This window comes from Corvus moneduloides, chromosome 15 (assembly GCF_009650955.1).
Source record: "Corvus moneduloides isolate bCorMon1 chromosome 15, bCorMon1.pri, whole genome shotgun sequence".
NCBI lineage: Eukaryota > Metazoa > Chordata > Aves > Passeriformes > Corvidae > Corvus > Corvus moneduloides.
In genome coordinates, this window is record NC_045490.1 from 10,714,123 (window position 1) to 10,741,492 (window position 27,370).

Sequence of the window (27,370 nt, forward strand, 5' to 3'; positions counted from 1 at the left end):
TGGAAAAAAGAAGACTCTACTCCTCTCTGCTTTTCTACAACTCAATTACTCTACCATCCCATGACCACAATCAAAGTACAAGACATCCAGGTATGTAACTAGACTGTGCGCTGCTCCTTCCCAGTGTGTCTTAAAAACTTTGGCAGCACCATTCCTTCTTTGGCTCTCTTGTGTCTGTGAGAGACAGATCCACACACTTGCCAGGGCACACTTCCCAGGGATGGGAAGCCACTGAGTACGGATGGATGGGCTTGGGGTGGGAGGACATGAAGAAGAAAGGAGATTTAGTTGCTCCCAGAACTAGCCACGAGCTTTTACGCTCACTCTCTCCCTCGAAGGAACTAAGCTGCTGCCAGCAGCTAATTCTTTGGCTGGTGTACTTATTTATAGCACATTTTATGTATTATAAATGCATTAGAGAACAACTTCATCTGAGGCAGCCTACAGCAGGCAATAAATATCTACAGAAACACATATTTAATCCACAGTGTGATGATTGCAAATAATTTGCTCTATTAGCTATTACAGAAAATTTGATTTTCAAAATAAAAATTATTTTTAAAAAATGTCAAGAGTCAAAATGCGCACTAATTTCAAGCACAGGGAATCTCAGTTTTCCCCTTCCCTGGAGTCTGAAGACTAAAACTTCACAACTTTTCTGCAGACCTGAGAAGGTGGGAGGCTGTTGCTGAGCCCTCCACCAAGGCTTCAGAGTCTGAACCTCTCCAAAACCACACCGGAGGCAGATGTGCCATAATTCCTGCACCAGAGTCAGAGATCCCCAGTAAAGGAAGGGAAGGGCTGTCATTGAAGCAACAGCCTCCAAAACAGCCCTTCCCTTCTCTCACTGCTATTTGTCCAGCCCTTAAAAATGCAGTGATAAGAACTGTGGATTGACGCATGTGACCTACCCTGGAGCACTGGTGATGACCAGGTGTCCCTCTCTGCCCAAGGGGAACCTGCCCAGGAAATCATCCTGCTGGGCAGAGCATCCAGGTCCTTCAGGCCCTCCCAGCAGAAGCTCTCTAGTACAGTTTTAGATGCTGCTCATCCCACTGTTTATACATTGATTATCCTCTATCAAAATACACTGCTTAAGGAGGCAACAAAGATCTTTTGGGGCAATGACCTTAGAGTTACTTTTTCTTGCGTCAGGACTTAAAGGTGTTATGGGCACAAGTAGAAGGAATTTCAAGGTAAAAAGTAAGCAGGTAATCTATGATCCAGCACCAAAGGTTCCACCCACTGGGAAAAAGAAAGGCTCAACATCAGCTGTAAATAAATTTTAAGAGTGAAAAAAACATGGGTTAAAAAAATTCTGATTGAAGGCTAATTCCTCTAACAGTTGCATGATTATAATTAACACATTATCAGAACATTCTCATCAGAAGCTAGGGACTAGCTGAATTTGAGAAGTTCAATATATATGAGAATAGGGACAGTATAAGGGAGAAGTAAATATATTGTACTTTATTTCAGAGTGAAAGTGGTGAAAATTACATACTGAGTAATTAGAGAAGTGCCTACACTCATAAAAGTGGTAATAGATAAATGGAAGAGGGAAACATCTATACTTTGGTATCAACATACCTAAAAATCAGAACACACTCAAGGTGTAAAGCTGAAAACCATGCAACCAAAGCAATGGTAACTTGTGACAGACAAGGGAAACATAAATTACAGGTACATTTCTGTCTTTATGGTCTTTGCTTTTAAGCAGGCAAACATAAATTATTAAATTAAAAATTTTAATGCATTATTCAACTCATTTTGACAATACAAAGTGCATTTCAAGTTTGCATGCACAGAATTTTAGTTATGAAGTACGACAGAAGAACAAACTAAATCTCAAACTGTTATCTTCTGAAACTTCAGTTCTATGAAAGAGATATAAGCAACTTCATCCCTTCAGAGCAAGGCCACAGGGAAGCAGAGGAACCTGCCAACGGTCATTCAGCGTGTTGGGGGCAGAAATGGGAATAAAATGCAGATCTCAGCCTCAGTACAGCACTGTGTCTGTACAGGAACCTATGGATTTGTTTTAAGGAAAATTACAGAGCACAGGGCTATCCAGTGCCCTACAGTAATAACTGTGTCAGTGCAATGTCTGATAGTGTTAAATTTACAGGCAAGCCATGCAATATTAAGGTCTACAGGATGCTGTACATGAGGATACTTACAGTAAAACCCAACAGCTGCAGGCAGGAGAAAAAGAAAAAAACCGTGTCAACACCAAATCAAGACTGAGATGCTTACAAATCTTATCAAGTGTACACTGTCAGAAATAATTTGGTTTTCCCTGACATTCAAATATGGCAGCATATTTGTTATAGTAAGCTTAAAGTAAAGCTAAGTGATCCAGCTGAAGATGTCCCTGCCCACGGCAGGGGGGTTGGAATAGATCACCATTAAAGGTCCTTTCCAACCCAAATCATTCTGTGATTCTATGAGTGATTCCAAGATGAACTAGTTATCACCATTTCATATTAAGTGGTAACCTGTACAGTATTAAATGAAGATTTCTAGAAAAACGTGTATAGCTCTCATGGAGACAGCAAAGACCTGGAATTGCAGCAAAAAGTGAACTTCTTTGCCATGGGTATTTATACACCTGATAGGATGTATCTGTGCACATCCCTTTTAAAGGGGAAATCTGCAAGTTTAGGTAAACACAAGTCACAGTCACAAAACACTTTACAGAATATGTCATTATGTACAGAACTTACACTTAAAATAGGAAAAAAAGATTCTGACTAGACATGCTCACAGGCAGCTGCATATTGCAACAAATGCCTCCTGCAGCCATCCCATAAACTGGATTCCTACAGCAACAGCAATGAAAGCCCAGACCACACACATCAAAACATTTTTAAGGCTTTTAGACATACCATTGAATATACATAATGTTTGTTAAACATGAAACATGAACATCACTGTGCTGGTACCATGGCAGTTCTATTCTATCCACAATACTGCTTGAAATATATATTGACAGATGGAAGGATGGACAAGTCAAAGCACCGAGGAGAGATGGCAAAGAAGTGGGCAGACAATCTCCTTCCACCAGAGCCAATTTACTCCAGTAAATCAAAGGCTCTCTGAAGTGGCAAAATACATTTCTTTGTAAAAAGAATTAAGTCCCACATCACCCAAAAAAAAGTAGGCAAGAGAGGTTCAGGCAGCGTGGATTTTCAGTACATCTCCTCCCTGCTAGGCCCACAGGATGCACAGGCAACTGCACTCAGCACAAGTGATGGTGGTAAAAGCTCCAATTTTCCCCCTGACCCAGCTGCCTTGGTAACCCAGCCTGTAAATCAACCTCAAGCTGCCATTTTACCTGAAGGGTTAGAGAAATCCAGAATGCTGGTTGTGGGCTGCAGCAGGTCAGGACTACTGGATGAGAGGGTGCCTGGAATGGGCATGATGGCCAGACTGTGCCTGCACTGCCGTGTCCCCACGACGCTGTCATCCTGTGACTGGCTCACACTGCCATCACTGCAAAACAGTTCTGATTCAATTATCTGCATTAAACTCCTCCTATTCATCTTGAGATGAATGAAACTAAGAAAAATAATGGTGTTCAGCTATTTTAATTACATGCTATAGACATGCTTTCAAAACAAGGACACAGGAAAATTATTTGAAAGAGTTTATTGGGAGAGAAAAGTTATTTTGCTCTTGTTCTGCATTCGTGGGGCAGATGCAGACGATTTTTTTAAAAACATAAGCCATGTGGACATAATGACTAGAAATCCTAAGCAATGGTTATTTCTTAATGGCCTGAGACTGAAGGAGGGTAGGTTTTAGGTAGATGTTAGGGAGAAATTCCTCCTTGTGAGGGTGGTGAGGCCCTGGCAGAGGTTGCCCAGAGAAGCTGTGGCTGCCCCATCCCATCCCTGGAAGTGTTCAAGGCCAGGTTGGACAGGGCTTGGAACAACCTGGTCTAGTGGAAGATGCCCCTGCCCACAGGAGGGGTTGGAATGGGACAGTCTTTAAGATCTTTAAGTTCCCTCCCAACCCAATCCTCTTCCAATCATTCTATGATTAATAGCATAATCTAATAAAGAACCGCTACTTTTTGACAAAAGAGTCCGACAAACCTGAACAGTTTTGGAGGCAAGATGCTGAAACGGGTCTTGTCTAAAATTTTCCTGATTCTATTTCTTCCACCAGATACAGTGTTTGCTTTCATTTTCTTGTTTCCTCCTTTTTCACGAGGAAACATCTGTTCCACATCTCCAGGCATATCTGGGATAGAATAACGGTTGTTTTTCTTTTCTGCAATTTTTGGAATATGTGGAATTCCATTCTTCTCCTGTCCGATCCTGCAGAGCAGTTCCTTAAAAACTGTAAGAGAAGATACAGTCATCGTGAGTAACCTTTGCACACTCAGAACTTCACAGTGAATTCTTTTTTTCCCCCTTAAACCTTTTGCTTCCCACATCCCAGAGAGATAATAAGGAAACACTGCATTCAGGGCAATCAGCACTATGCATTTATTGGTCTTTTTTGTCAATGGTAACGGAGTGCAGATGCTTCTTCAAGAGTAAGTGAAACACAGACTGATATATTCCCAAACCGTCTTTGTTTGCCTCTACTAACACTACTGAACAGAAGCTGCATCAAATTTCCTACTGTATTTATGAAACTAAGCTAGTCTATAAACCTACACTGACATTCTCAAAGGTAGAATTCTGTGGAAATTATAGGGTTTTTGTTCTGCTTCTTTCCACATATGTAAGGTGAAAAAAATGTTCAAATTGTCTTGTCAACATCAATTATTTCTTTAAAGATCCTTTAAAAATGTTTTGAAAATCTTCCAAGTCAGAAATTCAGTATTTTCTGTTGGAAGTATGGTGATACTGGGAGAATGCATAACTGTAAACAGCATATTACTCAGACTGTCCCTATGAGCAAAGCAACCTTCTGTACAGAAGGTCCAATTAAATGGTACATTTCTATTATATAATAAAAGCTAAGGCTACAAGCTTTCCCAGTATAAATCTGAATAGAACAGGAATTGCTCATTGTCAGTACCAGACACTTAACACTCAGTTAAAAAGGATAATAAATATCACTGTTGAAAAAAATTCAAGACATTAATTTATTAAAATTTATCAGAGAAATCACCTTGAAAGTCTATCAGCTAGCAGGAGGAGATTAGAACCTGCTTGTATGTTGCTTACATTTATGATACAAATGAACAACCTATCACTTTCTCAGTTATAGTGATGTTTCATTTCATGTCATTTCACATTAGTCTGGACGACCGGTTACTCTGGTTGTTTCAAGTTTTTTTTAATTATGCTAAGAAGAAACTGCTGAGGGCTTGAACCTTTGTAGCTGCACAGTGATAAACATAGAATAGTAATAACTGAAAAGAAAATCAATAGTGAGCAAGGGCAGGTAAATGGAGGAAGGAAATAGGAAAAGAAAACCATCAGAAGATATGGATACAATTATGGAGGAAGGAGCTATCCTGTGCACAGTCTCCTTCCTTCTGCAGCTTTGATTATTCTGTTGCCTGAAGAGGATTATAGAAAAAGAACAGATGATTTGACTGAGATTTTAAAGAGGTATTTAGGTGTTTATATTCATGATGACAATTAAAAGCCAACATTTATATGCCACACCACTTTTTATATCCCCTTTTCAATTATAAAGGCTATTTATCCTCTCATTCTTACAGCCATTATAAGAAGTTTTACAAAATCCCAGTTTTACATTTTTGCTGTTTCTTGGCAAAAATATTTTGGTCCAGATCCCTTGGCTTTGTTTCAGCCTTATTGCATGGAGGGACACTAAATCAGCTTAAACAGTCATCTGAGGATTTCTCAGGGAGTGAAGAGCTGCTTGTGCTGGCTCCGTGCCACTCAACGTGCAGCCCTTGGCGCATGAGAACTTATCCAAGCAAACAGAAGCACAACAAGGGGACTTCTGCACAACTTCTCACCTCAAGAGCAGCAAGTTGGAGAAAAAAAAAAAGTGGAATCCCATTGCACTTATAAAGCCAGAAGGAGTGGAGTTTTTTTCCTTCATACATAAAAATACATCATATATGAAGTCTACTCACCAAAAATGTTTGTTTTTACAGTAATGGAGAGATGCGTGTTATTCCTTAAGATTTCCAGAGCTTTTACAAAGGTAATGTTCTCAAAATTCTGTCCATTTACTTCCATTATCTTTAAGAAACAAAAATTGGACTATTAGGAGAACATCTGTCTGACAGGCTTACAAATACAAAGGTGATAATACAGGCACAATAAGAACCTCCCAGAAATTACCATATCATTTTTACAGCAGCTACAGAATGAAAACATTCCATGTAAAATAACTACTTTCATCATGTCAGAGAAGTCATATCCTGTAAATAAGTCAGGACTTCCATTTTTACTTGAAAACTGCTTTGAATAAGTTTATTTTCTATGATAACATGACATTCTTGCAATTAATCAAAAATGGTGGATCATGAACTACAGAACTGATATTACTTCAAAAGCTGGATTTTCGATTTTCACTGAGTGTGACCTGTCACTGCTCCACCTTCCTCAGTGAGCTGGGATCAAACACATTAGGTGGGAATCAATCCCAGAAAACAATCTGATGGATTCAATGTAACCATATCTTCAATCAGAAAGTTTCCAAAAATAACCATAACTTAGCTTCTTTCCTCATCCTGTTTTTGGAATATTTAAATATTTTACATATTTTGAAAACTATTTAATAGAAACCCATTTAACAGATATAAATGGAAGCTGAGCTGTGGCATTCCCAAGAGAATGGGAATGGTTGATTGGCTGCCAGTGGTTTAGTTTTAGTACACAGCATAACATTTCTGTGGAGAACAACCAAGAGGTGGATAAAGCAGAATATTTTAAATTAACTTAATTGTTTTTACCTGATCACCACGCTTAAGTCCAGCTTCTGCTGCTTTACTGCCTATCTCCACAGTCTCTACAAAAATACCAAACCCCTTGTCACTGCCTCCAAGAAGGCTGAAAAACAAGGGAGAATCTCTGGAAGGTTTTTGCAGGGTGATTTGTCTCCATTTTGCTTTGGCAGCACAGGCAATATTCAGCAATCTGAGATGGCCTTTCATTTTCTGTAACACAGAAGACACAAAATGCAGTGCAATGTTTCTTTTATAAGAAATGGAAAAATGGTTATGAAAAATACCCCAAGTGCCAGAAAATAGATTTTTGAGGCCATGTTTTCAGATCTTACTAAATAAACCTTGTCCTCTTTTGCTGAAATGCAAAAACTCCTAAGTGAGTGCCATAGGTATTACTTTATATGGCCTTTATATCTAATTTATACTTAAGAACAAATATGTCCAATGTTAAAAGCCACCTGTTAACTGTTACACTTAGAGACTACAGCTGCTAGGCAATGGTAACCCTGGAAAATTGAAATACGTAGTACTAGAAAATGTGACGCTCGTTCTTTTTTGCTCCTACCGTATCCTCCAAGTTCTTTTCAAATTCTTCCAGGAATCGAGTCATGGCAGGATCTCCTTCAAAGTCATTAAAATGATTGTTCACCCACAGTAAGACTACTCTGGTAACCTGTAAAAACAAAATAAATTATGTATATATATATAAAGGTACCTATGGTTCTTCTCCTATAAGCTTTAATCTATAAACACAGAAGAATACCTGGACATGGCAGAAGAACATAAAACAGATTACTGTGTCTGATAGGAAAAAGATATTTACACTTGAAATCATCATCTCTTTCCCTTTATTTGTGGAAGCAAATGAAAAACTAAAAAACCCACATATTTTTATACATAAAAAATACTGGGTACATCACCCAGTACCTACTGGTGTATAAATCCATCTTCAGCTAAGCCTTCCTGACACTGTTCATGAAGATCACCTTTTAAAGCATCCTAATGACTTCTTTAAAGGAAGTTCTAGTTGTGATAAACAAAAAGCTTTCTTCCAAGAAGTTTTAGTTAAATCTTTAGATTGCTTCTGTAGGTGCTACAGAGTCACTACCATTCATGATAAAGTCAGACTGACAACTATATTATCCATCCATATTATTAAAAAAAAAAAAATCTAAGTCTATAGCAGTTTCTCTTCTAAAACTATACAATTTCTGCTTTTGTTTGCTGACACACTTCTCTTTATCTTTCCTTTTATTAAAAAACAGTAGTTGCCCAAATGAAAAGCATGGAAAGAGGTAAGAAGAGAAGCAATAACCACAACAGACCCTGTACAATTTCCTATACGAAACATCTAGTGTTTTGACAGTATGTTGGATTTCCTCAGCTCAAGGCTAGAAAACATAAAAACATTGGCTAAGAATCAACAAATTGGCATGATACAAGTTCCAGACTATCATGCTTTTTCATGAATGTGCACACAGTTAGATAGAGTGGAACCTGGTTTTATTTTTCCTAGTTTATCAGCAATACAAAAAGGGATCAATTTGATTATATTTTCACCAGAAATATTAATCTCTTAGACTACAACCAACCTTATCCCTGAGGCTATCCACTGTGAACCATTCCAAGAGTTTATTTCCAACTTCCAAGGGACTTGTTAGAAATGTTCTGTATGTTAAAAGAAAATCTTCAATGTAGGTTGGATCCACAATAGAATGTTCCTCTATTAAGTGCATGATGAGTCTCTCGGGTGTTGCCTTAAAAAAGCAAATGAAAAAAATAACTGATATCTCTCATCACTACCTCTCCCTAAAGAGTAATTCAACATAAACCCACATGAGCAGTATAATCCCTTTAGAAAGTTCAGTTATGGCGAACTCAGGAGAAAACACACCAACATGTTTAAATCAAATCCTCCTGCTTCTCTCAGCCCTGACGTTTTGCACAGGTAACACCTGGCTAAAACAATTAGTAACTTCCCTTAATTTTATTTTTTAGTAAGCAGTTTAAGTACCTCTTTCAGATTACAAAAAAAGGTCATAAAGATGCCCAAAGGGTGCTCCCAATACAAAACTCGATGTATATGTTGAACAGGTCTAACTTTATTAAAGGGGAAATGGACGTAAAGTTGGAATATAATACACATTCCTTCCAATCGAGTTTTTTAGCTGACACAGACAAAACTGAGAATGCATAGTAGATTCAAACTGAAATTGTATTTATTTACTAAGAAATAAAAGTGTAATTGATTAATGGAAAGCACAGAAAGAAATGCACCTTGATAACTATGTGTCCTTTTCTGGTTCCACTGCGATCCAGCTCCCTGTGCTCCTTTACCATTACAATTTCTCCTTCTTCTTCCACTTTATGAGTGTTTTTTTCCACATGGTTCAGAATCCTCCAGTAGTCTTGCTGGGCTATACACACGAACTGTCCCCAAGGACAACAACAGATTCTGAGTTAAGTATCTAAAACATGAATGTATCCCCATCTCCAGGCTGAGCAATCCCAACTCTCCCAGCCTTTCTCCACAGCAGAGGGGCTCCAGCTCTCAGAGTGCCTTTGTAGCCTCCTCTGGATCTGTTCCAACCTGGGTTTTTTAATCAGATGCTTAAAAATAAGAGGTAGTTATACAGAATTGCAACCTTACCTGACAATCATCTACTTTGGTTCTGACCACTCCATTCATGTACTGTTTGTCCAGAGAGGGAGTAATCCCAAAACTATTTCCCATACAGAGACTCTCACTCTTCCCATCAGGATAGCTGATTTCTACTGTGCCATTTAAAATAACATACCAAGAATCAAGCTAGAGGAAGTAAAAAAAAAAAATTGAAAAAGTGAAGCTAATTTAACAACTTTTGTAAGCTCTTATCTCAGAAAGGCTCATTCTTGTAGCCTCCAGTTTGCTGCCCCCCACCTCTCCGTAACATTTAAATCACCAAAACTGTGCACTGTAAGGCAAGAGATGGAGATGGAAACAGGAATGCTTTTCAGTTTTCTTCATTCATGTTTCATCTTCCCCAACAATTCATTTTAGAACTGATCCTGGAGGGAGAAATGCTGATGAATAGATTTCTTTCTTAATAAGTAGGCTAATTGCTATGATATATTTGTACCATTTAGTGAGAATGAACATTCTCTCCCTGAGTACCCATTTAGTCACTACCAGAGATGAGTCTACCTCACCCCTCTTGGAGGGATGAACAGCAAATGCCATTCCAGATGTCTTGATCCAAGCAGGAAGAGAGATTTCAAGATAGTGATTCAGGGCACCTATGCTGGGAGCCTGACTACTGACTGATTTAACACCTGTGCTGGAAGCAGTCACTTACTTCCTGGCCGTCTTCAAGTATGATGGCTCCTGCTTGCTCTACAACTTCAAATATCATCACTGAGCACAGTTCTCTCCTCACAGACATGGTCATGTTTGCAAAGGCAGGGAGTTGATGCATGAATTCCAATAATTGCTCTGTTGGACAAAGGAAACATTGGTATGATGACTGCAAGGCCCAGGGTTTCCTTGGATTCCTTACTCTCCACAAGTATATTAAACTCCAGTTATATTCATAGGAAAATTGTTCAGTGGTATTACACTTCCCATTAGTGCCTGTGGCTAAATGAGCCCAGTGTGTACTTTGTCATTAACAGCCAGAACTCAGCTCCACAACCTTGCTGGTGTTCTGATTGACTCTCAGGGCAGCAGTCTAGCTAAGAGTAAAAGCACTTTAGCTTCAAACATTTAGAAAAATTAAAAATAGCCTTAGGTACAGTAATTATAAGCTAGACAGGAGCATGAAATGATTTTCCAGTGTTCAGAGACGCAATCTGAATACAGCAGAAAGCAAATTTTGCTATTGAAATTCATGCCAATTTCTAGTTAAACACTGCAGTAAATTATCTTCATTTCAACTGTTTTGTAGTTTACAGTTAAGTATAGCTATAGCCAATAACAGTATGTTCTCTTTGCTATTTAATAACTAATTCAACAGTTTCAGGCAGTCAAAATTACCTTGCTACCTGTCCCATTACATCAACACATAAAATGACTGTAATACCTCACATCTTGACACCACAAAGACTGTTGTTCAAAATATTTGGATTCTCAGAACAAATATTATCTCAGATAGCAAGAGAAGACATCATTCAATTAAAAGTATCAATAGAGCAAAGTGAGACATCATTCAATTACTAAGATACACACTGAACATTAACTCATTAAACAGTTTTTGGTTATGCTTCTCTTACAGATGTTATATGATGTATTTTTATGTAAATTTTACTACTCTATTTTTTCTTCTCACCAATGTCATCATCAGTTTTATCTGCAGGCTCTTTCTCAAGGCACTCTCGGACAACGTCTCGCCCTAGAAGTGGATCAGAAGTTCTGTCAATATCTTCATCCTCCTCCTCTTCTTCATCTTCAGAGTCTACAGGTGCTTCCGGAAGACCCGTTAAATCAACATCTCCCATCTCACTTTCTGTAGCCTACAAAGAAAACATCAATCAGACAGAGAGTTCAATGTCCTCAGTTCAATGATTTATAGTCTGAGACAGATAATTTAAAAAAAATTTAAGTTCTGTGACCAACAAGTCAAACTAGAATCTCTAACAGCTCCCTTTCTGAACACTGAGGAAAACATGTTATGCTGAAATCTACTGGATTCTCATTCTACAGCACTTACTCTCTCTCTGTTGTGAATTCATGTCACATTGTGAAAAAACAATTTGCGTCTATAGTATTGACAAAATAATAATATAGTTTAGTAATACCATTGGTTGCCCAATGCCTGTGGACACATTTCGATTGTCAGCAATAGATGGCAACATAGACATCACACTGAGCAGGCACACAAGACAAGGGTGAAAGAGAACAAAATACCAGCAACAAAAAGCAGAATCACATAGAAATCATTTGCACTAATTCCTTCTGTACAGTTTAAATGATGTAATGGCACGAAAATAAATTTCCAAACAGATGGAAGGGGAAAAAAAAGCAGTTTCAAATTCTCAGTTTCTACAGAGTAGTTGCTCAGGCACTTTTTTTAAAGCTTAAGCCAGAATGCAAATCATTTTTCTGCTTAAATTCAGAAATTCAAACAACAAGATGTCACTGCAAAGTAATTATATAGATACTCGTAGAAAATGGAGTTTGTTTGTTTTTAAATGAGCAGATTTAAAACACTCAGTTTCACTTTTAAAAGAAATCCCTGAGATTACAAAAAAACCCCCCAAAACTATCTAAGGTATCAAGTACCCTGCATGTTCACAAAACCTCCAAAATAGAAGATGAATTTGAACACTGTAATGGGGCAGAGCACGGCTTCTCTGGACAACCTGTATCAGGGTCTCAAAACCCTCACAGAGAAGATTTTCTTTCCTATATCCAAGTTAAGTCTACCTTTTCCAGTTTAAAACCACTGCCCCTTGTCCTTCACTACAGGACATGGTAAAAAGTCTTTCTAATAAATCTGTTTTAAGTATTGACAGGGTGCAGTAAGGTCTCCCTGAAGCCTTATTCCCTTTTCTCCAGTCTCTGGGGGCTTCACATGACTGCAACGACTTTCCAAGATGAAGAGTGCCTTAGCAGTTCCATCAGCCAAGTCCCTCAGGACCCTGGGATGCACTGCCTTGGGTACCATGGACTTGTGTACATTCAGATCCTCAGGTGGTCTCAAATGCCTTCTCTTCCCATGGGAAGGACTTTGTTCCCCCAGTCCCTGCCTTGATGTTCAGGGAGTGGAGAGATGTGGGAAGAGCAACCTGTGAAAACTGAGACAAAAATTGCTGAGTGCCTCAGCCTTCTCCATGTCATCAGTTCTCCTGCCTTATTTAGTGGGAGAGTGAAGCACAATTTCTATCTGGTTTTTTGGTTGTTTGTTGTTTTGGTTTTTTTTAAATAATGTACCTATCGAAGCCCTTCTGGTTTTTGTCACATCCCTTGTCAAATCCAGCTCCAACTGAGCCTTACTGTTTCTGATCCCAACCCTACACAACTGGGCAGTGTCCCCATATTCTTCCCAGGACACATGTCCCTGATTCCACTGTATGCATTGCCTTCATTTTGACCAGGAGGTCTGTCCTTGGCCACTGCTCTCCTGCTCTTCTGGCCTCACATAAAACAATATTCATTTTAAGTGATTTAAACACAGTGAACTGCACTGTCTCCATCTCCCTACACATTCCATGCTGATGTGAGCCCCAATACCCTCACAAAGAAACAGCTTTTTCTTCCTACACCAGAAAAAAAAAAATACTGGGGTTTAGCTATAACCTTGGGCCTTGGAGCTTGTCCTCATTTTGATAATTAGCCAGCAAACCTAATAAATAAAGCTTACATGATTTTTAAAAAAATATTTCTTTCAGAGAAGGATAACAATATAGAGAGGGTTAAATCTGTTTTACATTACATCACCGTTACTGGCTTCTGTAGCTCACATTAACAGTTTTGGAATTAAGCCCAAGCGCAAATTGTACTTGGAGAGTCTCAGCGCACCTGATCAGTACAGCATTTTATTCAAGGACTTTTCTAGCATTTCTTCATCTAAATAGCCACAATTTATACCAGCTTCTCTATGCTGAGTAAGACAAACAGCAGCACCAATCCTCACTTTGATATGCCCACACTAACCCAGAAAAACAGAGGCTACAGGTTCTACCGAATTTTTTATACCCTACATAGGAAAATAGACAAATCAACTCCTTTCTTGATAAATAAGTTACGTTTTGATCAAACTATGAAATAGGAGTGGGTCCTCCAACTGTGTTTCAAAGATTCTGTGCAGATGGTTGACAGAACGTTGGCAGGTCAGGCAGTGCTGGAAGGAACAGGATGGATTTTGCTCATAAAGCCGTCTGCAGAAGTAGCTGCTCTTCCCATCCATGATGCGCCAGCTGTTTCCATTACCAAATATAAAAATCATTCCTAACACAAACATTTATGAACAGCTGATGTACAAAACGAAACCAGAAGCTGCAATCCTCAAATCTCACCCAAATACAGGTTTCCAGGATCAGGTCCGTGACACAAGGGTATCTACTGAGATACACATCCTTGATGAATATTTTATAGATAATCCATTTTAGTATCAAAGCTTTAACCACAATTGGAATTATTGCTGGATAATGATGTTGCTGCCCACAAAGAGTACATACTCTGTACATACTCTGTACTGATAAATTAGGGATTTTGAAAGAAGTGAAATGAAAGAGAAACTTTTGGCACACTACTTACAGAAATAAACAGGTAGGAAAAAATTGATGCAAAGTGGTTAGTCACTAAGAGAAAGTGATTGCAGGAAACTCATTTGTGAGAGTAGAGGTGATACCCTGTCCAACCACATCTAGAGAGAACCTGGATTCCTTGTGTGACTCTGGCTGGGCACCTTAGAGCCTATCCCATGAACGGGCAAAGAAAGGTGTTTTCTCTGTGTAATACCCGTTGAATTCTTTTTCCCTGAAGACTCCTGTAACAGGTCAAAGCAGCTGTATAAGCCTGCATTTCAACTGCTGTATGCACAACCACACAGCTTCCCCTACTTCTGGCTGAAGACCATCGTTCTGAAATTAAACGTACTGTCAGAAAGGGGTTGAAAGAAAAAAAAAAAATTAAAATCCTTTTAAAGCAAGAAGGTACTTTAAAAATTGTACAGAATAACTTACTTTTCTTTCTATAATTAAAAAAGGTCTGCAGTGCAGCAGAAAGACAACTGCTCTGCAGTATTCCAAGCAAACTGGAATTTGCAATACACACACTTGGACATTTTGGTGTCCATGTCTCGGACACCAAAACACTGAAATCTCCAACAGGGAATAGCAACAGTACAGGACAAGAGAGAAAAACACCTCCATAAATTTTCATCACTTTTTGCAACTAACTCAGGATTTAACACAGTGTCTCTACAGCAGACTTTACAGGCAGGAATCCTCTTCTGCTGATCTCACCTTAAGCTTTATGTTCATCATTTCCTGTTTAACTGGAAATGGGCTTATCCTGGGCTGAGAGGGCAGATGGAACAAGTGAAACCTCATTTCAACACTATCAATGAATGCAGTGTACACAGATGAAGAGAAAATCTTTCCAAATCTTACTAAAATATTGTTTCATTTCTTTGGTTTCTACCATTCTACCAATCATGTTTTCCAATTTTGGAATGATGTTTGTACTACCTACTATAAAAAATTAATGTTAAGATACCATTAATTCAAAAGGTCATTTCAAGGCTACATTAATCAAAATTATTCCGAATACTAGTGACACTAATGATATTCCTAAAGAGCTTGGCATGTGAAGCTTGGTATGATACATATGAAGCTGACTGCAAAAGCAAAGCATCATTTTCCAAATACTTTATGAAAAGCTGTATTTTGTTGTACCAAAAATGCTTTCAATTACTGAGCCAATACATCACACTCAAAATGTAGTTTGATTACATATCAAAGATATTTTCTACCTTCATAACATCATGAATATTGGGGGAAACCACTTTTCTATTTTGTTACTTCCAATTCTGTCTATATTGATGTGTTGCTGCAATAAAATGCTGTGTTAAATATTGTCTCATGGCATTATTACACAACATCTATCTATTACTAAGCAATATCTAGTGATCACTTATAGACTTGTGACAAACAGTAAGAGACATCTCCAACACTGTTACAGCTACTGCAATAAAAACCATAAAATACATAAATGCACATAAAATACATCTTTTAACAGGTTACTATTTGCACATTAGGCATATGAGAACAAGATATAAAAATTCACTAAAAAAATAAGGGGGAGAAAATTACTGTGGATTGCTGAGGATTCCCCCCCCCCCCTCATAACATGTCTGTTGCATGTCTTCTCTTCACCCACAGCTTATCAAATGCTTGATTCTCTACTGCTATCTTTCATGATTAATGTCACTGTAACTCTGATCATACATGGGTGTAAAATTATCTTTCAAGATCTCGCTCGAGTCTGACAGTGGAGACCTGCCTCAGCATCAACCCAGCCAGCCAGGAATTCTCTAACAGATGTCCTCATTTCCTTCAGGATGCAAAACCAGACAGGTGAATGCCACTGAAAAGGAAATTCTTACCTGAAAAGTCCTAACTCCTAAAAATTAATATAAAATCTGTAGTCATTTTCACATTAATTATTCCTCAGTGTACAAAATACCTAGCACCACTGTTTATTTGCTACAGTGCATATAAATGTTACTCCATCATTTCCTTTATTTATATAATTTTTATTTGTTTAGTAATTATGCTCTTTTGTCATTTTCTGATGAGTAGACATAAGACAATTACCTGCACATGATATGAGTATTCACTCATTAGAAGATATCATTGCTAGAGTGTTATCTTTGTTACCAATAATATATTTTAAGTGCTTTTCACTTAGAGCAACCTCTCCAAGCTACTCAGGCAAGCAACTCAAGCATCCTGCTGTGATGGCCTTGCAATGCCTTTTCGAGTGCCAGTGTCCCTGGAGCTGTAGGATCTGTGACTCTCTCCACCCTAACTCCAGGCCTAATGGCAGCTTGTCACTGGGGCTAAAGTCCCATCACCACGGCTGGTCCAGATCAGAAAGATGCAGGAGTAGCAATGTTGTGGCCCTGCCGTGATCACCCTGGCATGCCTTTTCCAGCCCCAGTGCTCCTGGAGCTGTAGGCTCTTTGACTCTCTCAACCTCAACCCTAAACACAGCTTGGCACTGGGCCAGAGGTGCTCATCACCAGAGGTGGCACAAATTAAAAAGTATGGAGTTGGTGATGTTGGCACCCTGCTGTGACGCCCTTGCAAAGCATTTTGAGTGCCATCATCCCTGGAGTTGTAGGCTCTTTGACTCTCTCAACCCTATCCCAACCCTAACCCCATCACCACGGCTGGTCCAGATCAGAAAGATGTAGGAGCAGCAACGTTGTGGCCCTGCCGTGATCACCCTGGCATGCCTTTTCCAGCCCCAGTGTCCCTGGAGCTGTAGGCTCTTTGACTCTCTCAACCCTAACCCTAACCTAACATGAATTTTGATTTAGTTTTGATTCAGAAAATAGAAAAGAGTAAAAATAATCAAGATACAAAACACCATCTTCCAGCACAGCCTCCCAGAAATAAGAGAATTCATGAAGCATCTTGGAGAGACTCTGTCAGGGATGCCAGCTACTCCTGACCTAGCTGGCAGCAAGCAAATTTACAGAAGTAGTAAGGCTGTAGATTAAGTAGGACAAAAATGCAGAGACGCTTTTAATGTTCTAAAGGAATTTTTGCTTTAATGTCTTACTCTTATAGTACCCTAAGCAATATATTGCTGTAAATCGGTATCATTAATCTGTTTCCAGTATAGAAATATCCAGACAGCACCTAAGGAAAAGGAACAGGTGTCTAAAAACAAGTTACACCTACACCATGCTCAACAACTGCTGTACACTCTGTATTGTAGTCAGATTGCAACTTGGAAGTGGAAAAGCTGTGAAATTACTGATCAACACAAACCCAAGCTGAGCCCCCTCAAAAACCAGAACATAAACACCCATGAAACAACAGGAGACAGGTAACTTAATACGTGTATTATCTGTAAACAAATGAAGCTATCTCTGGATTTCAGCCAACTTCTACTCTCAGCAAGCCACACTAGAATTTTGACAGTCAATTAGTGCATAAAGTGGGTTTATTACCATGCCTTTGTTTGCAGAACTGAACATCTGCTATTAGCAATAAATACAAATAATCAAGGACGGTGTTGGAAACACGAGGCTGATTTCAAGAGATTTGTTCCATTTCAGAAAGGAAAACGATCCCACGAATCAACAAATGTTACTTTCAAAAGCCACAGCATACTTGGTGGTACAGAAAGATGTGAAAAGCAACAAAAAGCCTTACAAGCAGCTTGTTCCATTTCTGTGCCTGTGGGAGTGGTGAGTCCCAAGGACAACACAGGGAGAGGTGGAAGCATCAAGAGGGTTCTACCCAAAGTCTTGGATAAAGGGTCACTCTTCCTGTTTATGGAATAGTTAACATCAAGGAAGGAAAACTGTGAAGCCAAAGCAGTCTTACCTGATAAATATCAGACAGGCTGCTGCTCCCAGAGTCACTGGCAATGCTACATCCTGACTGGCTCGAAGGGACGTGTGTCACCTGAGGATGAGGATTGTCAGTGAGATGCATCTTGGTAAGGTCAGCTGGAAGCTGTAAATAAAATGGATTTGAGGAAAGGCAGGAAAAAGAAACAAGATGTGTAAGTCTAATTTGAAGACAAAGTTTTTCCTAAAACTTTAGTTACACATTTAGATTTGTATTTGAATTACTGAATCAAAATCAAACTGAATTTCAGTCTGTAACTTGACATACATTTTGAGAAAAAGCTAGTTTATACTAAGCTGACCCAACCACACTTCACAGTTCATAAAATTGATGGAAAACAATGCACCTTTCTATAAAACAAAGGCCTGGGATATTTACAGCTAAGTGACATACCCCAAGATGACAAATATATGACACTGGCCAAACAGCCAACCGTATTTAACATTAGCTGACATTGCAATCCATTATGAAGAAGCAGGATTCCTCTTTATAAGTTCAATTTATGCACCTTAGTTCAAAAATAACCTTTAGAAAATACCAATGTAAAACAAAAAGTAGTCCAATCTAAACAAAACGTTTGGTCTATAAAAGGCTTTGAATTTTCTTTAAAGGAGTGAGTACACAGAAAGAATATTATGCAGTTTGGGTACAGCTATGTACAACAGCACCCCTATTTTATAAATCTATCTGTAAATGAACACATGGGCAGATATCTAAATTTTAGTGCATAACTCAAGTCCACAAACATATTCTTTCTACTAACAAAACCAGCAGTAGCTTTTAAAGACTCAGAGCTGCATGGTGGTATAAATAAACAGTCCTTTAATTCAGCTGCTGGTTTGTTTTTTGCCACATACACTTCCAATATTTTTAAGAATTAACTGTATGAAAAGCACACTGTATCAAGGAATCATAGATTCTCTATGTGCTTTCATAATTCATAAATTATACAAATTATATACTATTTCTTTAAAAAAAGTTCTGATGCAGAAAAAGTCCAAAACTCCTCCGACAGCATCAAGTGTTGTGATCAAAATGAAAAGATTTCTCCTGTAAAACAAACTAAATTACATGTAACCATGCCAGCCACTAGATATTCAGTCCTACAAATTAAAGGACAGTACTGTAAAATACTCTTGAGCTGGTATCAACTATATAAATACTGACCAAACTTAAAAGAAGCGGTAAACAGGTTTTGATTTAGCATCACAATTCCATGTCCATTATTTGAAGAGGGCACAAGAGAAACACTTTACCAAATACCAGTTCACATATTTTCTGAACACACAGGTGGCACCACGGGTCTTGACAAACCTTCCCCACACCCAGAAAAAAAATGTTGAGACCCTCTGATAAATGCAACATAATTTACTATCAAAATTCTGATGAGAACATGGGGGATCTTGCATCCCTTGCAACTCCCAATGACATTCTCATTGGCAATCACTACTCAAACACAACCATCCATATGAGCTATGAAAGAAAACATTACTCTTCCTCACTATCCTAATTTTTACCTTCTTCTAGCTTTGTTTTTTCCTAGAAAGAAAGTACAAAATATCCAATCTGTAAATTCCTATCTATGGTCACATGAAAAGGAAAACGTCTGAAAAGCAAAAGGTTGCTAAAATTCCAGAAAATCACACAAAAAACCCCATTTAAACAGTAGGGGGAAGAAAGGAGGATGGCAGAATTAGGGTTAGGGAACTTAAGTTGTAGTGAACTTGATCTAAATACAAAGGATACACAGCATTTTAAAGCCTATGTTTAGCCACCAGAAAAAGTTTTACAGGCTGAAAATACCTATTTTCAGGATTTCAGAACAGCAAAAAGGTCAAAGCACTCAGGTGACAAAACACAAGCCAGTGGCCAACAGGCAACTTCTCTATCAGCACATGGGAAGAGCTGACATACACCCAGATGTAACCTCTCAACTACAACAAAATGTGCAATAGTGAAGCTGAGATTTAATTCTGATTTAATTCTGGTCTGGAGAACTGACTGGTTACTTCTGGAATCCAAATGGCACATTGCCTACAGAACCTATTTCTGTGCCACACACAGAAGAGCACTCTCCAGGCTCCGCTTCCAATGGGCACAGGGCAGGAAGCATCACATTTTCATCCCTAAAGCCTCGGACACCTGGACATTGGTTAAGGCACCAACGTTTCACTGATGACATCTGCGGTGTGGATGGAGGATGCTCCTGTGCTTTGGCAGTGCTCAGCGAGCAGCAGTCTGTGCTGCAGGGTGACCCCGCTCCCTGCTCCTGGAGCACCCTGCAGTGCCCTCAACCACGATCCCAACGAGGTCAGAGCATCACTTTCCAGGGAGTCCACATCCAGCAGCACCGTGGTACTCACTGACAAATGGACAGGGCAGGACAGGTGACAGTTGCTGAGATGCTGAAGGTCAGTGGAACTGAAACATTCAGGAGTTTTAGGAAATTACAGAACAAATCAGCCCACATAAATTCAGTGCCTCTAGCTTAAAGATCACAGGTTTGCGCAAACTCTTCAGCCTATCCCCACCTTTAGAACTTCCCTATTCCAATAAACAGCTCTAACTTTAGCTTCAATCTTTTTGTCCATGAGCAAATCCCATGCTGACTGCAGTAACACAGACACAATGAATCTAATTTAAGCTCCCTTCTATTCAGATTCTCAAACCTTCAAAACAGCTCCAGTATAACAGTGAGCAGAACCAAAAGCAGAACCAATTCTGCAGGATTTCCCAGGAGAACAAGGGCAGGTGCCTGCTCTTTACCAACAACTGGTGCTGTTAAAGCCTGCTCTGGCTCAAAGACATCCCAGCACCAACACATACGCACTGCCACATACAGTTTGTCTTGTCTAATTTAGCTGAGATTTTAAGATTCTTGTGATGAACACTAGACTGAGAAGTGGGGCTCTACCTAGTCTAGTGGAAGGTGTCCCTGCCCATGGCAGGGGGTTGGGACAAGATGAGCCTTTAAGTCCCTTCCAACACAAACCATTCTGTGATTCTGTAATTCTAAGTACTGATGGAACCGGACATGACTCTCAAAATTGTGCATACACTTCGTGTGTCATTTTCACAAAAATCCACCGATGACCAACTCAAAGCACTGCTAGCCTTCCCAAAGGAGTATTTCTAATCAACTAATTAATCACAACTGCTCTTCAACCCCCCTGCCAGCACTCCACTTCCATCACCTATAAAGTACATGGGTATGTGCGACACTCCTGCTGGACTCTGCAATATGTTCTAGCAAAAGACATTTAATGCAAGTTAGATGCAAGGAAACATCGCAGTATCTCTTTAAGTTTGAGAGAGAGAGATAAGGTTTATTCGAGACAAGTGACCTTTAAAGTACTGCTTGCCACTCTACTTGATCTCCCAAAATAAATCACAGCTTCTATCTTTTGTATGTCATTTTTATTACCCAAAGTAACTGTTCTTTCTTGCAGAGCACACTAGGCAGCAAGACACAGAGAGGATGTTTCTGTACTAACATGACAGCAGACACTGGAAGGACTTGCTGGTTGTGGCAGGGAAGTTGCTGGAAGTGACATAAAATTGTCTTAACTATTGGTGACTGTGACTTTTTTTTCTGAAACTCAGAAACTCTTGTTACAATAGCACCAGTATCCTGAAAAATCATGCATTGGGAAACAAGGTCTAAATAGCAATGTTCACCTATGCCCATATTACATGCTTTTGGATGCAGATGTTTGTATCTGCAATATCTTCTGGCTAATTGTGTGCCCTAGCACCCACAGACAGGAAAATCCCAAACATCCATGACATTCTGATAAACACTCCAACTGACTACTTAGTTGCCACTTTAAGCCACAACAATTTCATTTTTTCATAAGAAGGGATAATCTGGAACTGGAATATGAGTGCATCTGACATGCTGGCACAGCCTGTCCCTGCATCAGTGCCAGCACATCCTTGTGACTGACCTTTCCCAACAAAGCGATATTTACGAACAAACCCCCATTGAAATACCACACTGCAATTCAGAACTGTACAAGAAAGAAAGTTAAGAAAATAGAAGCTATCATCGGCACAGCCACCTACAGCTCTGCACTCCCACCGAGTCAGGAAAACACAGCTGGTGATTACACCAAAAAATCCTGGATCAACAAGGAATTTTTAAAGCATTATTGCAAACTGCAATAGGAAAAAGGAGAGAAAAAAAGACTAAATCCTTCAGAAGCTCATCCTAATGGTAGCATCAGCCTGCCATGCCACACAAACCCAGAAGCATGAGCAGCCCAGACTTGTTTTTGTTAAAGGTATGTGAAATTTTGGAAGAGGGTTCACAGGGTGATCCCATCCCATTTGCCAGGACACACGCAAGGTCAGCCAGCTCAGCCAGGAAAGAGATGAGATGGGGGGGAGAGGACAAGCAGTGAGTAACATTTAATAAAAAATGACATGAACAAAATACTAAACTCTCCTCCGCAGCAGCCTTGAAAACACCCCTGAGATGAAGACTCCAAAGGTCCACCAGGAGCTTGGCTTTTTCTATCAATTTCATGGGTGCAGCCACCTAGCACCAATGCAAGGGGCAGCAGCAGTCCTGCTGCCAAACCAGAGAAACTCCAAAAACCTCTGCAAGCCCCAAACCTGTCCATTTTCCTATTACATAACACAGAGTTTACTTACAAAGAGTATTTGATTTGATTCTTTTGTTGGGTTTTTTTTAACAGACATCAGGACATTTCGGTTTTATACAGAATTACCAACTTCCTAAAAGTAGTTTGGTAACAAGAGCAGAATAATGATTTGATGGTTTCTGCCAGAGACAGATGAGGTTTTCCACTGCTCTCCAGCAAGACCTGTATGAAGTTTAACAAAGGTGAGTACAAGCTTGTGTATCTACACCAAGTCTCGTGTCTGTAATTTTGAAATTAATTGGAGTAGAAGCTCTGCTCCATGGTACAACTCGGCCAGCAGACCAAGGACAGTGGGTCTGCAGTGACATTTACTTCCCATGTAAACACTATTTCCTCTCAGCAATGAAGTCACACAGAATACTTGGGAATTAAATTAAAACCTAATTTTGCTGTAACAGACTTTCAAGATTGCACATGCTCTGTCCAACAGAGCAAATGACATGACCTCTGATGAGATGACTGCCCGTCAACTCATCTGAAAAGGACACTAAAAGTGATGGTCAGCCTGAGGACAACCTCCCTTCATGTGCTCCCCAGAAAGGGTTTGCTAAAAATAAAGGCTATAGAAAGTCATTGCAGAGTATAAATTAAAAGAAAGGCAACCACAGAAGTCAGAAGTTAAGTTTTGTCAGAGAATGGCCAAACTGACACATTTTTCTTTTCTATTTCCCATTTTTTTTCCCATGGAAAGGAATCACTAGAACCTCTTTTGGCAGAGACCATGCTCTTCACCCTTTGTTTCCACAGTTACTAACTTTAGGATTTGCTGGTATCTTTGCCCTAAGTGATGCCTTGGGGTGGCTAACCTGAAAACAGAGACTGGACAAAAATAAGAGAATAAAAGTAGGTATTTATTTGAAGGGCCTTCAAAGGTACATGCTGGGCAGTCAAAAGGCTACACCCAAGATGGACCCTGGGTCACAGGTTCTTCACACTGTTATAAGTTTGGTCCATTCACATATCAGGGTTAATTCTCCAATTATAACTTCAGTTAATTATGTAATTACCCCAAGTTTGCGTTTCCTCTCATGGCTTTAGTTTACACATTTTGGGGTCTGGGACAACAAGGTGTCCTTGAAAAGCAAACCTAGAGAGGCTTTGTTATGTCTAACCAGCATGAGAGAACTGCAGTTAACAGGCCACACAAAACTTCAGAGTCACACATTAGGCAGCGCAGGATTTGAAAAATATGAAAGTTAAAACCTAAGGCATCATAAGGAAAAGCCACATCCATGTGTTTGCGCTACAAGTTTTGAAAATAAGTATCAGTGTTTCCTGTTACACTTCGGATAACCAAAAAACACATGCTTAAAAGGCATAGGCAACATGAATTTGCAAAATAGTCTTGACAGAGGGACACAAGACCTATGAATTATCTTTTTCTATGTATAAAAAGCTTCACCACTGTGTTTTAACCTGCAGTAAATGGTATGTTTATTAAACATATTCAGAAAGATCCCACAATAAGGACAGTGGCCAAAGGACTCAACATGAGGAAAAAGAACTAATAAAGGAAGCACAACCCACTTAACTCTTCTGGTCCATTCCAAATTCAAATTAATGGAAAGAAAATGAGCAATAAAGAATCAAAAGGTTTGCCCCTTTCTTTGATACTCCTTGACAGCAAAGTTTTTTTTATCAGTTTTTCTAGGTCCCCATATGGATGTTTACAACCAATCGATCCAGTCTGGACACAGCAGAAGCATCAGCCTCTGAGAGAACAATCTGTCCTTTTCCAAGCTGTGTAAGCAAATTTTCTGTCCTTGGTTTTACAGATTGTCAGTAACCTTATACCTTTTTTGCTTTTCTGACGTTCCCATAAATGTTGCCAGCAAGAGTAATATTCAAAAACAACACAGGATTTATTTACCATGGAATACCCGAGGACAAGAGCAGCTCAGCCCTGCAGTGTTGGGGCACACATATGGCTTCTGGGTCATTATAAAACCAAACCCCCAGCCCAGCCACCTCACTGTGAAAACCAGTTCTCTGAGACAAACAACCCCAGTTTTAAGGCACACATATTGAGAATTTTGTTTATTGTTTGAGGTTTTCCATTAAGAGGTTTTCACTGGTTTAAGCTGGAACCCATTAACATGCACTTGGAGCGTTAACTGTGATGACACTGGGTAACCTCTGAGCCTTAGGAAACACTCCTGCTCAGCCTCCATCATACCCAAGTGGTTTAAGGACAGCAATTTTCCTTTCTCAGATGACACAGAAAGCCTGGACTGTCACAAGAACCAAGTTAAAAAAAACCAAACATGTTTGCCTTAAGTCTTAAAAATTAAACCAAATTGCCAAACTAAAAAGACCACTCAATTAAACAGCTGAACAGGACCCCAGTCCTCTGAAACAGGACTTACCCAGCTCCCACTGCTCCCCTTTCAGTGTCTATATCCTTCCAGTCCCTTCAAATGCCATTTTCTCTTCGGTACCCTTAGATTCAAACACCTTTCATACCTTTAATATTGAACTAGTTCTTCAGCACACTCTGCATTCCACCATCTTATTTGCAAGTTGTTTTGATGGTCTCACTACATGCTTGCATTTCCATCATCAGCTTGTTCATTTACACAAGATAACTAACTTATTTAATTAATTCTATTTTTCCTTTCTACAGTCTACTGAAACAGGAGCAGCACTGCTCACTCCCACTGACAGGTGGGCAGTCTCTCAACCTGCAGTCCTTTCTATGTCCCACTTTTTTGCTCTCCTCCATCCCATTCATTCTGTCTAAGAAATGAAAAAGGAACAAACCTCTTGGATGTTTTTTCTTGGCATCAGTAAATTATTTTAATCATCTCATATATCCTGCCAGTAAATCAACAAGAAACCACTAAAACCCATAACTTCTCTGAAGTTATTCTGCAGATTTTTCAGTAATCTTTTTCACAAGGATTGGTATAAATTAACTCTGCTTTATATTATAACTTTTTACATACAAGCTACAATTCTCCTCCACTTTAAAATACACTTAGAGCTGTGTTAATGGGAGAGAAGAAAGTTGCTTCTCTGAGATACAAAGAGAAGCCACTTGGGTGTCCACAGAGAGGGTAAGATGAGCCCAGCTGAATTACTCATGCTGACATCCATCAGTCCTCAGACTTAATGCAAACAAAAACATTTCCCCCTTAAAGACCACAGATGGTTCACCAGTGGCACAAAACCAGGTTTCTTCAGATTTTTAAAAAGCACCAATGATGTCGGAGGGCGAGGCTTTAAAAGAAACAAGAGCCAAGTGATGGCTCAAGCTTTTTCCCCCAACAGGTTCAGATAAAATCCTGTGCCCATCAATAACATGATGCAAAAACCCAGTGCCTATCCAACTACACAAACTTCATGACAATATTTATTTCAAAACATGCTTTAAGTCACTATCTACAGTATCTACTCCTGTATTTACCAGTACTACAGACACGAATCTCAAAGAAATAAAGACCAAGTTGACATCATTCATGACAGCCTTGCAGTGCCTCGAAAACTATCCCTCAAGCCTTCCTAAAGTATCTCCAGGATTACCATAAGGTGAAAAAAGGGGCACATAACACACAAAAAACCATCTAGAAGAATTAATAGCCCCTAGAGGCTGTTCTATGCCTCTGTTAGCCAAGAGCTTTTTGGTCTTCATGGCTCCTATAGCCAACAGAAATTAAAATTATCTGAAGTATTACGTTTCCTTAGTTACAACAAGGTGACATGAGGACAGAATTTCAAACTAAACTCTGGTGTTGCCTTAAACCACACATGTAATGCAATTTTAATTTAGTTTTCATATGTCTAAATTATAGATTACTACTAGGCCTTAACTCACGATAATGCTAAGTGTCTGACACGCGAACACCTCAGCTTTGGAGAAGAAGTGGGTCTGAAAACTCACCTACAAAAAACTGCACCAGTATTGATGGGAGGTCCATTTATTAAGGGAATCTCCAGCAAGTAAACATAACTGATGGTTGCAAAAAATGTAACTTTATTACAAGATAACAAGATCAACTCTTCTCTGGTCCATTCACAAAGCAACATTTTTTAAAATGCCAAGACTTGTGCTTTTGTTATTTTGAATATGGAACAGGAATTTTCAGAAAGACTTATTTTCATTGTCAGAGTTCAAATTTTACTCTTTGTTCTTGCTACTGAAAATTAATATGATAGTAAAAAGTGCCTTGTCTAAATAATTACAGTAGAAAACAAACTGTGACAGGGAATAGTGATGCTCTGAGTTCAATAAGGAGCCCAGGAACTCCAGCAGCCAGCAGCAGCCCTGATGTTTGGGAACTCTCATCCTGAGCCAGGACTGCAGGGCACATAAAATTCCACATCTACATCAAGCTTCACCGACTGAATAATTTATCAACTCTTAGATGCACGGATTGGTAAAATACAGCAGGATGACAATCCCTCTTTACACATACTCAGGCTGCTACAACCCCATGTCACAGTAATGACATGCAGGTAACAATCAGCTCCAGGGATGCACCGAGCAGGGCTCCAAGGACGTGAGAGTACAGCGAGCACGCTGATGCTGTCAGCATTACCTGAGCCAGGAGCTGTGTAAGGAGGCCTTGGATCCTGTACATGCAGAAAAAACAAAGGAGCCCCAATCTTCCATTGTATTCGTCAAGAAATGCATTTGTGGAAGTGAGAGGGGAAGAACAGGGTGGTCCCAACCTAAGCTGTAGCTGTAAGGAGAATTTTAACAAAGAAGGTTTAAACCAAAGTCTAGGAGGAAATAAATGAA

General features: G+C 39.3%; 1 protein-coding gene across 13 annotated transcripts in view; it reads right to left on the reverse strand.

The window, feature by feature from the left end:
- RAPGEF6 (Rap guanine nucleotide exchange factor 6) overlaps positions 1–27,370 on the reverse strand; it is a 123,456-nt gene that overhangs the window by 29,345 nt on the left and 66,741 nt on the right. For 7 of the 13 annotated variants that reach the window (XM_032124583.1, XM_032124577.1, XM_032124582.1 and 4 more), the window contains 12 exons: positions 17,936–18,067; positions 11,197–11,380; positions 10,228–10,364; positions 9,543–9,701; positions 9,170–9,322; positions 8,485–8,649; positions 7,458–7,565; positions 6,899–7,102; positions 6,074–6,182; positions 4,101–4,347; positions 3,338–3,495; positions 2,181–2,195 (listed from right to left, as the gene is read on the reverse strand). In XM_032124583.1, the coding sequence (XP_031980474.1) occupies positions 2,181–2,195; positions 3,338–3,495; positions 4,101–4,347; positions 6,074–6,182; positions 6,899–7,102; positions 7,458–7,565; positions 8,485–8,649; positions 9,170–9,322; positions 9,543–9,701; positions 10,228–10,364; positions 11,197–11,380; positions 17,936–18,067 (1,771 nt within the window). The remainder of the gene's footprint in view (positions 1–2,180; positions 2,196–3,337; positions 3,496–4,100; positions 4,348–6,073; positions 6,183–6,898; positions 7,103–7,457; positions 7,566–8,484; positions 8,650–9,169; positions 9,323–9,542; positions 9,702–10,227; positions 10,365–11,196; positions 11,381–17,935; positions 18,068–27,370) is intronic. The other 6 variants (XM_032124585.1, XM_032124578.1, XM_032124581.1 and 3 more) reach the window with 2 other exon arrangements.